At 33.9% G+C, this 14,663-nt stretch overlaps 1 protein-coding gene across 1 annotated transcript; it reads left to right on the top strand.

Moving 5' to 3' along the window:
- Positions 1–2,158, top strand: LOC149060153 (uncharacterized). The gene is made up of 2 exons (XM_089216177.1): positions 1–1,895; positions 1,955–2,158. Exon 1 carries the CDS (start codon positions 424–426, stop codon positions 1,675–1,677), a length of 1,254 nt encoding a protein of 417 aa, XP_089072303.1. The 5' UTR covers positions 1–423; the 3' UTR covers positions 1,678–1,895; positions 1,955–2,158.
- Positions 2,159–14,663: the final 12,505 nt, after the last annotated feature.

Here is a 14,663-nt window from a genome sequence, read left to right as displayed (position 1 = left end):
CCGATTTCGATCACTCTTATTAAAATAACACCAATTTTATTTTGCATATTTTGCATATTTCAACGTTTTTACCTATTAAATACATATTGCATGCATATTTGTAGTTTTAAAGTGCATATTATTATTTATAACACATATATTCGTTTTTCGTCGTATTTTCACGTTTACAGACACATAAAATCGATAAAATTGACATCGGTCGTTATTTCCAAAGATAAGATTACATACTTCATATAGTCATATACTCTTATGCAGCATATATATATATATATATAAATATAGATAAATTCGTTGCTCATATAATAGAATTTAAGTGTTAGACGGTCAGTTTTCGATGTCAGTCCGTGTCTTGCGTTTGATGTTTAAAATTGTGCCCGAGTGCGTCTAGTGAGTTTAGATATAATTTTAATTCGGAACTTTGAAATGCCTAAAGTAAAAACTCCAATTAGGAGTCGTTTACAGACATACGTAAACGATCATAAAGATATTTTTAAAACCGATGGTTCAATTTTGTATTGCAATATTTGTGAAATTCCAGTTAATGCGACTACAAAGTTTTTGGTAGACCAACATTTATCACGTGATAAACACAAGAACAATTTAAAACTCAAAGAAACACATTCAATAAATAAAAAACAAACTTTTATTTCTAATATGAACATGGATAACTTTAATGAAGATATTTGCCAAGCTTTTATTTCTGCAAATATTCCTTTATTTAAATTACAAAATCCATCTCTTCGCGCTTTCTTAGAAAAATATACTAAACGACACATACCAGATGAGTCGACCTTACGAAAAAATTATGTGAAAAAATGCTACTCTGAAACTATAAACAACATAAGAAGTTCAATTGGGGATCATAATATCTGGATTTCAATCGACGAAACTACCGATTGTGAGGGACGATATGTAGCGAATGTAATTGTCGGTACATTAGAAATAGATCGACCAAGTCAAACATTTTTACTTCATTCCGAGGCTTTGGAAAAAACAAACCATAGCACAATTGCTCAACTTTTCGATCGGGCGCTATCAATTTTATGGCCTACTGGTATTCGGCACAATAAGGTATTGCTATTTTTAAGTGACGCTGCACCCTATATGATTAAATCAGGTAAATCTATTAAATCATTTTATCCAAAAGTCGTTCATATTACATGTGTAGCACATGGATTACACAGGGTTGCCGAAGAAATAAGAAATCAATTCCCTCAAATTGATGAACTTATTTCTAACGTCAAAAAAGTTTTTTTAAAAGCTCCATCGCGTACGATACTTTTCCGAAATATGGCCCCTAATCTCGCACTTCCACCACAACCTATATTAACGCGTTGGGGTACATGGCTAAACGCTGCTTTTTATTATTGTGACAACTTGGAAATTATTAAAGAAATAATTCTTCAATTAAACAGTGAAGACTCTATTTCAATTAAAAAATCGCAAGATTTGATAAAAGATCCTAATTTGAAAACTAATTTAATTTACATTAAATCAAATTTTGAAATAATTCCGAGCACGATAAAAATGTTAGAATCAAAAGATTACTTGTTATCAGAGGCCATGATCAAAATTAAAAATGCAAAAACCACATTAAAATTATCAAAAAACAAAATTGGTGGTATTATAAATGCCAAACTTACAACTGTATTAAAAAAAACCCTGGATATAAAATAATGAAGACAATTTCTAAGATTTTGGAAGGAGAAATAGACGGAAACTATGAACTACCTGAAGATTTAAATGCAAGTGATATTGCATGTATGAAGTACGCTCCTATAAATACTGCTGAGGTCGAGCGAAGTTTTTCAATGTATAAAAATGTACTTACAGATAATCGGAGGAATTTAACGTTTGAACACATTAAGGAACTTCTGATCATCCAATGCAATAAGGTAATATATGAATTCAATTTTTGTTTCAGTTTTTATTAATGTGAGCTAATACTTTATAGATTGAAGATACAGAATGTTGAATGGCGACGAAGACGAAAAAATACTTTAAAAGCTTTTTTATACTTTTTTAATACCATATTAATTAATAAATATTGTTACATAATTTTACATAATACATTTACATATTTTTACATAGTTTTAAACAAAATTTTAAGTGCATATTTAAATACATATTTAGAAATAAATACATATTTTATAACATATTACAGCATTTTTAGAAGCATATTTTGAGGATTTTTTGTGCATATAAATCCGGTCCCTAGTCATAATAATAGATACAGTATTATCAAGCATGCAGCTGCACGGGATGTGTACTGATCTCATATGTGGGCGGGTGGCATTTCCGTCAGTTTAGATGATTATACCACATCCGTGAGAACAGCGACAAGAGCAAGTAGACTATGGGGAGTAGATGGTAGCACTATATAAGGGACCCCTAAACGACCTGTATTCAGACGCGACTTGACCAGACTAGCCAGAGCACCTTCACGCCAGTCTGTTGTTTAATTTAATTCATTGGACTTAGAAAATTTCTTATAAACAATATTTTGAACTTAGAAAATATTCGAGTCAAACCGAATTTATTCTAATCATTCAGAATACTTAACTTACATTCAGCTTTCATGTTATAAATAAATATATGTTTTACCACAATAAATAAACAATTAATCTAATTAAGAAGAATTCTACGTTGTGGAATTAACTCAAGAGTCACCTTCCAACCATCATCCTTGACTACTGATTCCTGTAGGCGACGTGATCACTACACATCTCTCTTGTTGGTCATTTGCTGATATCTCTTTTATTTTTTAGCATCCAGCTTAAAGTTTACAGAAACGGTGGATTAGGGCTATTGGGGTTGTGTGGAGAATTACACTTATTTGTTGAACTCAATATCTGAAGACTCAATCATTTCCATCTGCAACAATGATTCACACGTGTACGGAGGCATTTCAGAGTACCTGTAGTACATGAATATAACACAAATGATTAATTTAAGTAATATGCTATAATTGTTTATTTGTATTTTATTTAAGTAACATGCTATAATTTTTTATCTCTATATACACTTCTACTATTGTCCCATAATGCTTTTGAACCGCAAAAGTCCAAATTACGGCCACGTGGGTGGTAAATTTGATATTTACCGCTAGGATGCATTGCAATCTGGCGGCAAACCGGATATGCCCCAGTTCAAAAAGTCGTATAAAATCAGGGTTTTGACTTAGAGTCATGAAAACGGTATGAGTGCATTCCTTGTTACCTTCAATATCATACCGTTGCCGCATGATATATCATAGGTTCGAATCATTTGTAAAAATTAACCATCCACATTACAGCCATGAAAGATACATCCCTGGAAAGGGTAGGTAGTCTGCTATCCTGTGAATAAGTTTATAGGGATATCATTTGAACTCGTTAGTGATGAGGAGATGATTACCACAGCGAGTCCGAATAGCTGGCATCATGCGGCAACCGTATGCTAATCTACCACTTTGAAAAATTATTTAAAAATAACCTGCGTTCCTACGGCTATAAAAAAAACGTCCCTGGAAAGTGTAGGTAGTCTGCTATACCTCTTATCTATTTTTAATCTGATATCAATTACTTTATTTACCGCATTCATATAATATGGTTTACTGTGTTTATCTCGTTTTTGATAAGGTGCATACGCGGTCTGTTCATAAGACCGTGGGTGCATATGATCATAAGAATATTATGATAACATGATAGAAAATGGTTAATTTAATTCGTACTTGCCGCATGATGCAGGAAATTCGGACTAAATGTATCTCATTGTGCATGTATCTTTCAAAGCTGTAGGGACGGTGGTTTGTTGTTATTTCATGCGGCAACATAAGACAAACGCTTTATGTACGAGCGAAAATTGTTCATTTTCAGTTTCGTTGTTGGCTGATGAACATGGATGATTACGTGAGTATTAAGCATATTATTTAATAAATACCAGAAAAATATGCTTTAAAACATGTTTTTGTAATTCTAATAATACGGCTTATTTTTTAATTATGTAAATAATTAACTCGTTGAACGCCAACATTCGATTCGACGTGTGCGCGCCCGTCACCGCCGTCGATCGACATGTGGTTGCCTGTAGCCGCGCGTATACTCGTAAATGGTATAATTTGCGCGCGTCAACATCGCGTTGACACCGGCCATGGGCGCCCGTTTTCAGTCATTTATAAAAATAAGCGCGTAATAAACAATACGCTATTGAATGGCCGACCAAAATTTCAAATGTGTACGGCTTAGCCTGCTTCACAAAGTTACAATAACGGACAGGTTACCGCGTGTCAACAATGTGTTGACATCGGCCACAGGCGCCCGTTTAGTCATGTCAATGACCCGTATTCTTGGATGTACAAAATTATGTTCTACGGCAAAAAAAGTTTAATTATGCTTATATATGCGCTGCGCTCACCGTCAGCGGTATCACACTAACGAGCGTCTGGAGACAGCACCCTCGGAGCAGTTTCCCTTATCACAATACCATTATCACATAACCAACCAAGATACCGGTTACAATGTTTAATACCATTCCTTTGGTTAATACTTTATCAGTATAATTGATATTAAATTTAAATATTAAATTATTTAAATTATTACCATAACACAGCGATTCCCAACCTCGGGTCTCGACCCAAATTAGGGTCGCAGAGGTTTTTATGGAGGGTCGCGAAATTATGATTTTTTTTTTATGGGGGGGTCACCAAAAGTTAAATTATAAATATTAGGGTCACGTTTACAGTGGCGTGCCCAGGAAATTTCAATGGGGGGGGGGGGGGGATATATTTTATAAATTTTTTGGTAAAAGTACATTTAAATTAATTATGGTTATCCAAATACAAAAATTGCTAAACATTATATGTTCATTCATGCATAATGAGTATCATTCTACAATTAGAATTAATTTAAATAGCCACACACTATTCACTAGTTTAAATAAAATGACAAAATTAAACTAAAATTATTTATAACCTTTATTAAAATATTTAATATACAAAAGAAAAATAATTCTTAAAAATAACTTAATTATTCCAAACGACAATTTAACCGCCTAGATTTTGTACTCATCTCATTAATGACTTCATCAGTATTTATTTTAATGTCTCGATGAATGTTCATCAGGGCTAAGCCGTTTAATCACCCCCCCCCCCCCCTTGGGCACGCTACTGCACGTTTATAAAAGGTTGGGAACCGCTGCCATAACAGCATAACTTCTATAACAAAATATACATAATTATTTTGTCATGATTATTAGTTACTACAAATTACAATACAATGGCAAAACAGGACACATTAAATTTAATTTAATTCTATTACATGTTTGTGTCACAAGCAGGCACATAAAGTCCACAACAGCTAATAAAAATCAATGCTTCTATTGATACCGGTTTAAGTATATTATATGAAGGAGAAAATAATTTAATAAAAAATGTAGAAAATCAAGAACCTGTTAATAAAAACGCAAAAAAACAGTTGCGGTTTTATTCAACCAAAAAACAAAGGATAAAAGCACCAGAAGAACAGAGATTAAATAAACCTACACTAACAATCAAAAATCAAATTATAGATGATTTTAAAGGAAAAAACAAAACCCTCTACGTTCATACTGATTTTGACCACTCTTATACAAAATAAGATTAATAATTTAAACAATTTTAATTTTAGACCAGTGAAGAATAATTATTTTTTATATTTTTTTCATGACTTACCATATTTATTAATGTGAGTTTAGTGTTTAGTAAAACAATGTTGAATTATTATACAAAATTGAAATAAGTATTGTAATTTGTAGTAACTAATAATCATGACAAAATGACAAAATAATTGTATAATATCAATATGTATTGGTATTTTGTTAAAGTCGCTAAAAACGTTAATATGCCCTTATGGTAATAAATAATAATTTAAATTTAATATCAATTATACTGATAAAGTATTAACCAAAGGAATGGTATTAAACATTGTAACCGGTATCTTGGTTGGTTATGTGATAATGGTATTGTGATAAGGGAAACTGCTCCGAGGGTGCTGTCTCCAGACGCTCGTATCACACTATACTAGGTCTTTATTCCTCCACCCCGCACTAAAATAAGGACCGCGGTGTAGCGGGAATCAATACAATTTTTTTTTGATATATGTTTTTTTTTATTTTTCAATTTTTGAAACTTAGTTTCTTACGGCGCAATGTGAACGGAGGGACCCTAGCCCAGAAAAACCGTTCGTAACGAAAATAAAAGCGTTAGTTGCTCTTACTCTTTACAGCTTTCTATAATATACTTCTGTCCCTCTCGCTCTACGCCGGCTCTACGTTGTTATTATATATCTACCGGTAGCCGTCGATAAAACACACACAATAGAAAAAAAGGTTGCAGGTGGCTGGAAACCCAAGATACTATTAATATTAATTATACTACCTAATTTAAAAAAGTAGATACACATTTATGTTTTTATTGTTTTGAATTAATTTTATTTAATATGTATAAATAAATCATCTTATCATTTTATATTATTTTATTTTTATATTATTTTATATTCGAATTGGTGTATGAAAGTGAAAAATCTATTTACAAAGCTGTAAAAAAATTGTATGAAAACGCTTTATCACCGACATCATGTTTTGAAATAGTTAAAGACAACCGACTAGGTGGTGCAAAAGTGATAGCAACTAAATTCATCCCCAAAAGGTATAAACTAACTGGGTTAACTGGTAGGCACTATCTTATATCAAAATTTTTTATAAAACATGGCGTAAACGATTTCTCCATACTCACAAGCCAACTCAGTAAAAAAGATAAATATTTCTTGGACCCTGTTCATTTGTCAATCATGACTGTAAACCAAATACGGTGTGGACCTCAAGAAACAAAATAGAAACTTGTGTAGAAACTGTTAGAGATATTAACAAAGATGAAGAAATAACAGTGTATTATTCACCAAATTATTTTGGAGTCGATAACGATGAGTGCAAATGTAGAACATGTGAAAAGACACATTTCGGATTTTTCAAACAAAATCGTAAGCAACTTTATAAGGTTTTTTTATAGTGCATGCATAGCATATGTTGAATATATATTTAATTAGATTATTTTTTTATAGCATGTTCTAATGATACTGCATCTGCATCAATATGACTGATAGCAAACAGCCTTCCATTGAACCTGCTGAAATTATGAACGGTAATTTTTAATATTATTTTTTCTTGTGAACCTACAACGTGTATGGTAAATTTAACAATTTGTTTATAGTGTCCTTAGATGAAACAGATACAGAAAGAGATCTGAGAGTAATGAGTCTCATACCCAAGAACATGATTTTCTTGCGTCAAATTCTAAAAACCTGTCTTCTAATAAATCAAATGAAGTTGAACAAAGTATATTTGTATAATATATATGTATATATATAAATGTAAACCTACAACATGAATATATATATAATTAGATTATTTGTTTGCTGTAGCTACAGAAGATAGAAATAAGGAATCAGAGAATAATTAATACATGTGTCTAGAATGTGTGAAAGACTTTAAACACCGATCAATATATTTAAGACATATGCAAATTCATTATCCAGCATCGATTAAATGTCCAGTGTGCCCAAAGTTTTTTAAAAGGAAAGATAATCTAAAGGTATATATTTACTTTACCAAAGACTAATTATCTTTAACATTTACCGGTTTAATCATGTTTTTTTTCAGGTTCATCTATTAGTCCACTTTGGTCAAGTAAACTATATATGTGATACCTATATGTAATACATCTTTTAAACATAAACATAACCTGCAATGGCATATATCACATCAGCATTACATATAGTATGTCAGTTGCAAGATATGTTAGAAAAAATTCAAAGATCCAAGGCAGCTAAGATATCATGAAAACCTACATATGGGGAAAAAGCACTTTCCGTGCAAAATCTGCAAAGAGGCATATTCTGTGCACCAAATCAATTATATCGTCATCGAAAAAAAATGTGAATAATATTAAAAAATAAAAAAATGAATTAAAAAAATATATATACTCGTATATATAATGTTAACCAACTATCCTTTCTTTTAAACTCTAAAATAGTGGTTGAAAAACCAAATCAAGCCCGCTTTCCGCCACAATGCAAACAGTGTCAACGTTATGGTCACACACAAGGGTTCTGTAACAACCCACCTAGATGCATTAAATGCAGCAACGATCATGTCTCCAAGGCATGTACCAAACCAAGGTTTGAAAAATTTGAAAAAAAAAATGTTATGGTTAAAAATAATTATTAATTTCTTTAACTTGTTTTGGTTCTTATGTCTGTAATATATTATTCGTATAATAACATCTTAAATAAATCTTAGAGTCTTGGAATAAATTGTTGTACATATTTATAGAAATTCACAGGTAATTTTAACCCTTTATAAGGCTGTATTTAGGTAATATGTATATTATAAACCATCGCAATTGTTAAACTCCTACATACATTCACAGTATAGCAGACTACCCAACCTTTCCAAAGATGTACTTTTCATATTTGTATTTACGATGGTTTATTAATTTATTATAGCAGGTCCATATATCGGGAATCATGCGGCAAAGGTATGATATATCATAAGTTCGGATCATTCGTAAAAATTAACCATCCACCCTACAGCTATAAAAAATACTTCCCTGGAAAGGGTAGGTAGTCTGCTATCCTGTGAATAAGTTTTTAGGTTAGGTTAGGTTAGGTTAGGTTCTTCCCCACGGGATCCGCCTTGTCGTGGCGGGGAGGCTTGAGGGCTCTTAACTGAGTCTTACAAAGCGATCCCGGTCTAAGTTAGACCAAAACACAGAGCCTGACCTTCAGTGGTCGGGCAGGTCTGGTCCACCTGCAAGCACCTGCAAACGGACATAGGTGAAGGTAACACCGAATTCAAATCCCCTGGCAGTAGGTAAAATGCAAGTGAAGGAAATCACTCTAAAAACCCAATATGAACGGTACAAAGTTTGTAATATGAAGAAAATCATTTAGCAACTGCAATGCACATATTTTAAATGTATACCTTATAGATTTGGCTAAACAATTATCTTATGTGAGAAATGTATTTGGAACATTAAATACATTACATAATTTTATTGGTGCATCATCCAAGAGGCATGCAATTTTTGAAAAAATGTATTCAGTTCTAAATATAAGTACATGTGATGGACCTAAAACTTTAAAAAGCCTCAGTGATACTAGGTGGAGTTGCCGACTAGATGCCCTCAAGGCGGTTTTATTCAATTTTCAAACTGTGGTTAGTACTTTAGAAGATATTTCGGAAAATGATGCTGTTTATGGATCTGATGCTAATGCATTACTAAAGTCAATAAATACTTTTGAATTTTTATTTTGTATATGCTTTCTTAAAAAAATAATGTTGTTAACTAATATTTTATCAAAGTATTTACAATCAAGTTCAATAATCTATAGTAATGTACAGTCAATGGCAAAAGAAACAACACAAGAATTATGCAATATGCGGTGTGAAGATAGTTTTAATGACACTTGGAATGAAGTAGACATTTTAAGAAAACAATATAATGTTTCTTCTCCTATACTTCCCAGAAAACAAAAAATACCAGCTAAACTTGGCGGTGGATTGAAGGCGGTTGAAAATATTACCATAAATAAACATTATAAAATAAATATTTATTTTGCTGTACTGGATAATATTATAAACGATATGGGTGAAAGGTTTGAAGATAATAATCTATATGTTTTAAACTGTATGCAAGACATACTCTTAAATGATATGCCAAATAATAATTCTTTTAAAGAAATAAATAAAATGTATGGTTTTGATGAGGATAATCTCAAAGCAGAAACAACAATTTTAAATAGAATTTATAAAACTGGACATAAACAAAATAATGTGCAATCAAAAATCAATTTCATTGCTTCAGAACAAAGCTGGATTCCCAACATTAACAAGTTTGATACAATTATTTATTTCTATACCAACATCATGCGAAAGAAGTTTCTCATGTTTACGTAGGTTAAAAACATATTTAAGAACCACAATGGGACAGTCAAGATTAAACAGTCTTGGAATCTAGCAAATTGAACGTGAAAGATCATATTTAATAGATAAATATGAAGTAATAGACAAATTCAGTGCTGCTGCAGAATATAGAGGCCGCCGATTACTACTGCAGTAAATTTAAAATAATAACTAATTTTTTAAATATGTACCTATAATATATAGATAGGAATTAATAATTATATATTATATATACATTTTTTTAATCGGTTTTTCCCCTATTCCCCTTTATATATATTTATTATATTGGTATTAAGTATTATATTTAACCCTATTTAATATTTATAGGTGTATATACATAATATAAACCAATTACCAATAGATCCAATATGTGTTAAAATAGTTTTGTTTAATTTATGTACTGATTGTAATGTTAAATTTAGAATAAAACAAAACATTTTAGGGGGGTGTGGGGGCAAAGCCCCCCACAAGCCTGTCCAACCTAGAACTGATTGCAATTCTAACAATTTAGCCCAATTTACGCCACTGGTACAAACAGGAATATTGTTACCACCCCAGGGGCCTCGGAACCCCAGGAGTCGGCAGTAGTGGGTGGATCCGGTGTAAAATCCTGATCCAACGTAGCGGGCCCACTACGGTCGTTATCAAACGACCGTGTGGGTACGGGGGTGGCCAGCCTAGCCCCCGCAACTCAAAATGCTACTAGCGCTGAGACAGTCGTGTCCCAAGGGGGCACGCACCAACCCTCTGCTAGTGGTAGCACCCCACAAACACTTGATGACGAAGACCAGCAACGAAGACCTGAGTAACTACGAAATGTGGAGTAGCTGTCACAGTTACCTCGAAGATGTAGCTGCGGTGTGCGAAGAAATGCTAAGTTTCTTCCTAAAAACGAGAAACTTGCACTGCGAGATGAAAAAAATGCGCAAGGAGCTGAAAGAGAAGATGGACGTAACTCTAAAGGCGAGCGTTGTATGGGAAGATACGCAGATAAAGCTGGTGACAGGATCGTCGATCTTTCCTCCAGTCTACTCGATACGAGCCTGCTCCTGAACGCCGCGAGTACTCCAGCCAAAAAGAAGGCTTTTGTCAAGGAAGCGAATCTACCAGTGAATAGGAGCGGTACAGAGATCTACACCCAATCCACCAGTGGCATCCGAGAAACTGGAGCCCCAAGTCAGGGGACAAGCGCCAAATGTCCCGAGCTCAAGAAGAAAAAGGTAAAGAGGAGACGGAAAAAGTCACCCAAAGCTCCTGCTCTCATGGCACACTCGAAAAAAGACAGGAAGGAAATAACGAGACCAGAAACCGTAGTTATTCGTCCCGCGTTGGGGCAAACTTACGCGGACGTTGCCAAAACACTTAAAGAGTGTATTGACGTTGCTCCCTAGGTATCTCCATCAGGGCCATGAAGAGATCAAGGCTATGGGACGTGGTACTTCAGATCCAAAATGGTCCAAGCCAGTGTCAAGCGGCTGAAAAGCTGAGAGGTGTGGTCTCGGACATAATGGGTGAAGCGGAAGTGAGATACCACGCAAGGACTAAAACGGTTACCATAAGAGACCTTGAGCCAGAAACCACGGACGAAGAAATCCTAAATGCGGTAGCAAAAGCGACGGGGTCCACCTCTGCTGCTAATGTGCTTAGGACTACCCTCTCACACAACGGATGCAAAACGGTAAGGCTCAACAGCCCCGCCGCTTCTGCATTGACAAAAATTGGCTGCATCACTATAGGGCTAGTGAGGTGCCGTGTCATGCAGAAAGCAGCCAAAACCAGGTGCTACAGATGCCACGACTACGGCCACACCCGAGATACGTGCAAGGGCTTGGACCGGACCGGGCTGTGTATGACGTGCGGAAAAGAGGACCACAAGGCGAAGGATTGCTCCAGCCCTCCAAAATGTGTGCTGTGCGAGGAGTCAGGAAACGAGGCTAAACATTACCCGGGAAGCTCCAGATGTCGGGCTTATCTAGATGCCAAAAATAAGTACGAAAACTAGCAACGTAGTTAAGTGCCAGAGTCAACATCATGTGTGGAACCACAGTCACTCCAGAAAACATCACCCTAATCATGCTGTCAAGCAAGAACTCCTGGGACACAGTCACAGCCGTCATCCATGAAGTCTTGATGAAGAAGGAGGATGAAGAGAGACGGAGACAAGCGGCCCAAGCCAACTAATGAAATTTAGTTAAGTTTAACCTATTGTAGGCTGAAGGCCAACTACTGGGTGGTTAGAGGCCCCCGCTTTTGTACCATAGCCATTGTGTATACCTAAATTGTAATGTAGATTGTTTTTGCACAATAAATGATGAAAGCTAAGGGGTGAAATGACTAACGTCGGTACCACCCTTAGTCTCCGATGCAACATGTAAAAAAAAAAAGGTTAGGTTAGGAAAATACAACTCGACCGAATGGTGCGTCAAAAAATAATTGTCCAACCCAAATCTAAAATACCGAATTTGAGTTAGGTATATGATTTAACACTCTTTGTGGATTTAATGCACAATACCACAGGATTCAAAACCAGCTATTAAATTTTTTGATGATTGATTTCCAAGCTCTTTCATAGTTAAGCTAACAAGTCGAGGAAATTGAGTTTTTGGAACATTACCTTTGTTTTTTTCTTTTCAACTATTAAGGACTTGTCGCCATTTAATTTTTAATGGTCTGAAGTAAGCAACATCTAACGGTTGGGTAAGATGTGTGCTGTTAGGAGGTAGCAAGACAAAACTTATGTTATTATCTTGACAACATTGTATAACTTTTTGTGAAATATGGCTGGAAAGATTGTCACCTACATCACCTTTTTTTGATCACCTAATTTTTTGAAGTAAGGGAGAAAAATAGAAAAAAACCAATCTTCAAAAATAGTTGTGTCAAACCATCCACTGTGTGACCTGTTAAACCTAGTTCTTTTGGGCGCATTTGTAGTCCAAGCATCATATAAGTGGTCGGCTTTATATACTATATAAATTGGTAATAAAATGCATGAAGCTGTTCCTGAGAACATTAAAGATGTACTGCATCCAAAATGCATCGATTATTCTTTCAACATGTTTGGCTCCACGGCGAACAATGACTTTGACTTTTCCTGGATCGTCGGTAAAATTTGTCTCATCATAATTCAATATTGCCTCCGGTTTGACATCTTTCAAAGTGACCTTCAGTTCATCAAAGTAATTAATAATTATATCACTATCAACACCAGAACGACATCGCTTTATATTTTCACTTAATCTTACTGTGAGGTTATCTCTGTGTCTCTTTAGAAAAGATCTAGCCCACACAACACCTGGTAAATTGTTTTTAAAAACCTCTACCCTTAAACCATTATTAGAGTACAAAAAAGATTTAACTATCAGTCGTATGTCCAGTGCAGTCAAAGGAAAGCCCCACTTACTTGCTGCTATAAGTCCATTAACTAGAGCTTCTTCGTCGACTTTTGTCAAGACAGAAGGATGGCCGACGTTTTTCATATTTTTCTTATTATGTTTCCTGCTTAAAGTTGATTTTGAAATGTTATACATAGCACTAATATCTCTGAGACTCATTTCACCACTAGAAACCAATCTTAAAGCTGCTTCTAGATTTTCATCTGTGTATGTTTTATATCGCCTAGCACCCAACTTTCTTCTCACTGACATTTCTAAAAAAAAAAATTATATGTACCCATGTCCCAAGTTGTATAACATGTATAAATCATAAGCTATAAGGCTTAATATTTAATCAAATCGAATTTCGTTTTTTTAACTTAAAACTATCTATCTATTTTCTATGAAAAATAAAGAATAAAAATTTGTGATATAAAGCATAGTTAATGACTTACCGATAAAGTTTGTAAGGACTATTAACTATTTACAAATAGTGAAAAACGTGGTAACGGTTCTCCGTCGTTATGTTTTGTGTTTTGGGCTGTATTATCACATCGAGTTCATAGATAATCTTGTGTAGATGATTATAAAAAAAAAAAAAAAGTAGGATATCTCAAATACAGTGCAGCCACGGCGAATAAAGCAAAAATAAATTTTCCTGTCCCTAGTTGAACGCATGTCTCAAGTTGTATCATTTATAAAACGTAATTTGTCTACCAACAAATCTAGTCACTAATTTGAGTTAAGACACCTAGAACATTAAAAAAAAAATGGTATCTAATCTATTTTACTTGGAAGATGTCAGCGAACTATTTGTTTTCTCTCTCTGATCCACGAACAACATGAGAAATTAATATGGTTATAAATTTATAATCATTATTGTGAACGTAAATTTTGCTACTTATGTCGCGCGTGGGTCAGAGAGAGATACCAAAATATACTTTGCTGTCTTGCTGACATTCTCTTCATTAATAAAATGCCAAATCAGAATAATATTTTTAAATTTAAATTTTACTCTTAAAAAGACCATGTTTTATTAATAATTATTAGAGAGAGTAACTTACTTTACTTGACTTGAAGCTATTGCCTCGTGTACCTACAGTAGTTTCCGTCGTGGACAGCCGGAGGGCCGTTTAGCAGTCGAATTTACCCAATCCAAATATTAAATATATTATTATTATATTATTATTTTCATGATATTCTGAATTTATATTTTTATATTTTGAAAATAATCCTTATTACATTACAGGTACTTATATAGTTATGTTATTATGATGTATGTTTTCAATTTTTCTTGAGTTTGGGTAGGTA

The sequence above is a fragment of the Diuraphis noxia genome, unplaced genomic scaffold (assembly GCF_037042655.1).
Source record: "Diuraphis noxia isolate RWA-SAM2 unplaced genomic scaffold, SU_Dnox_SAM2 contig0001, whole genome shotgun sequence".
Classification (NCBI taxonomy): domain Eukaryota; kingdom Metazoa; phylum Arthropoda; class Insecta; order Hemiptera; family Aphididae; genus Diuraphis; species Diuraphis noxia.
This window is presented reverse-complemented; position numbering and strand designations above follow the sequence as displayed.

Bases quoted from the DNA above. Each gene is read 5' to 3' on its own strand.
- LOC149060153 (XM_089216177.1), top strand. From the start codon at position 424: ATGCCTAAAGTAAAAACTCCAATTAGGAGTCGTTTACAGACATACGTA.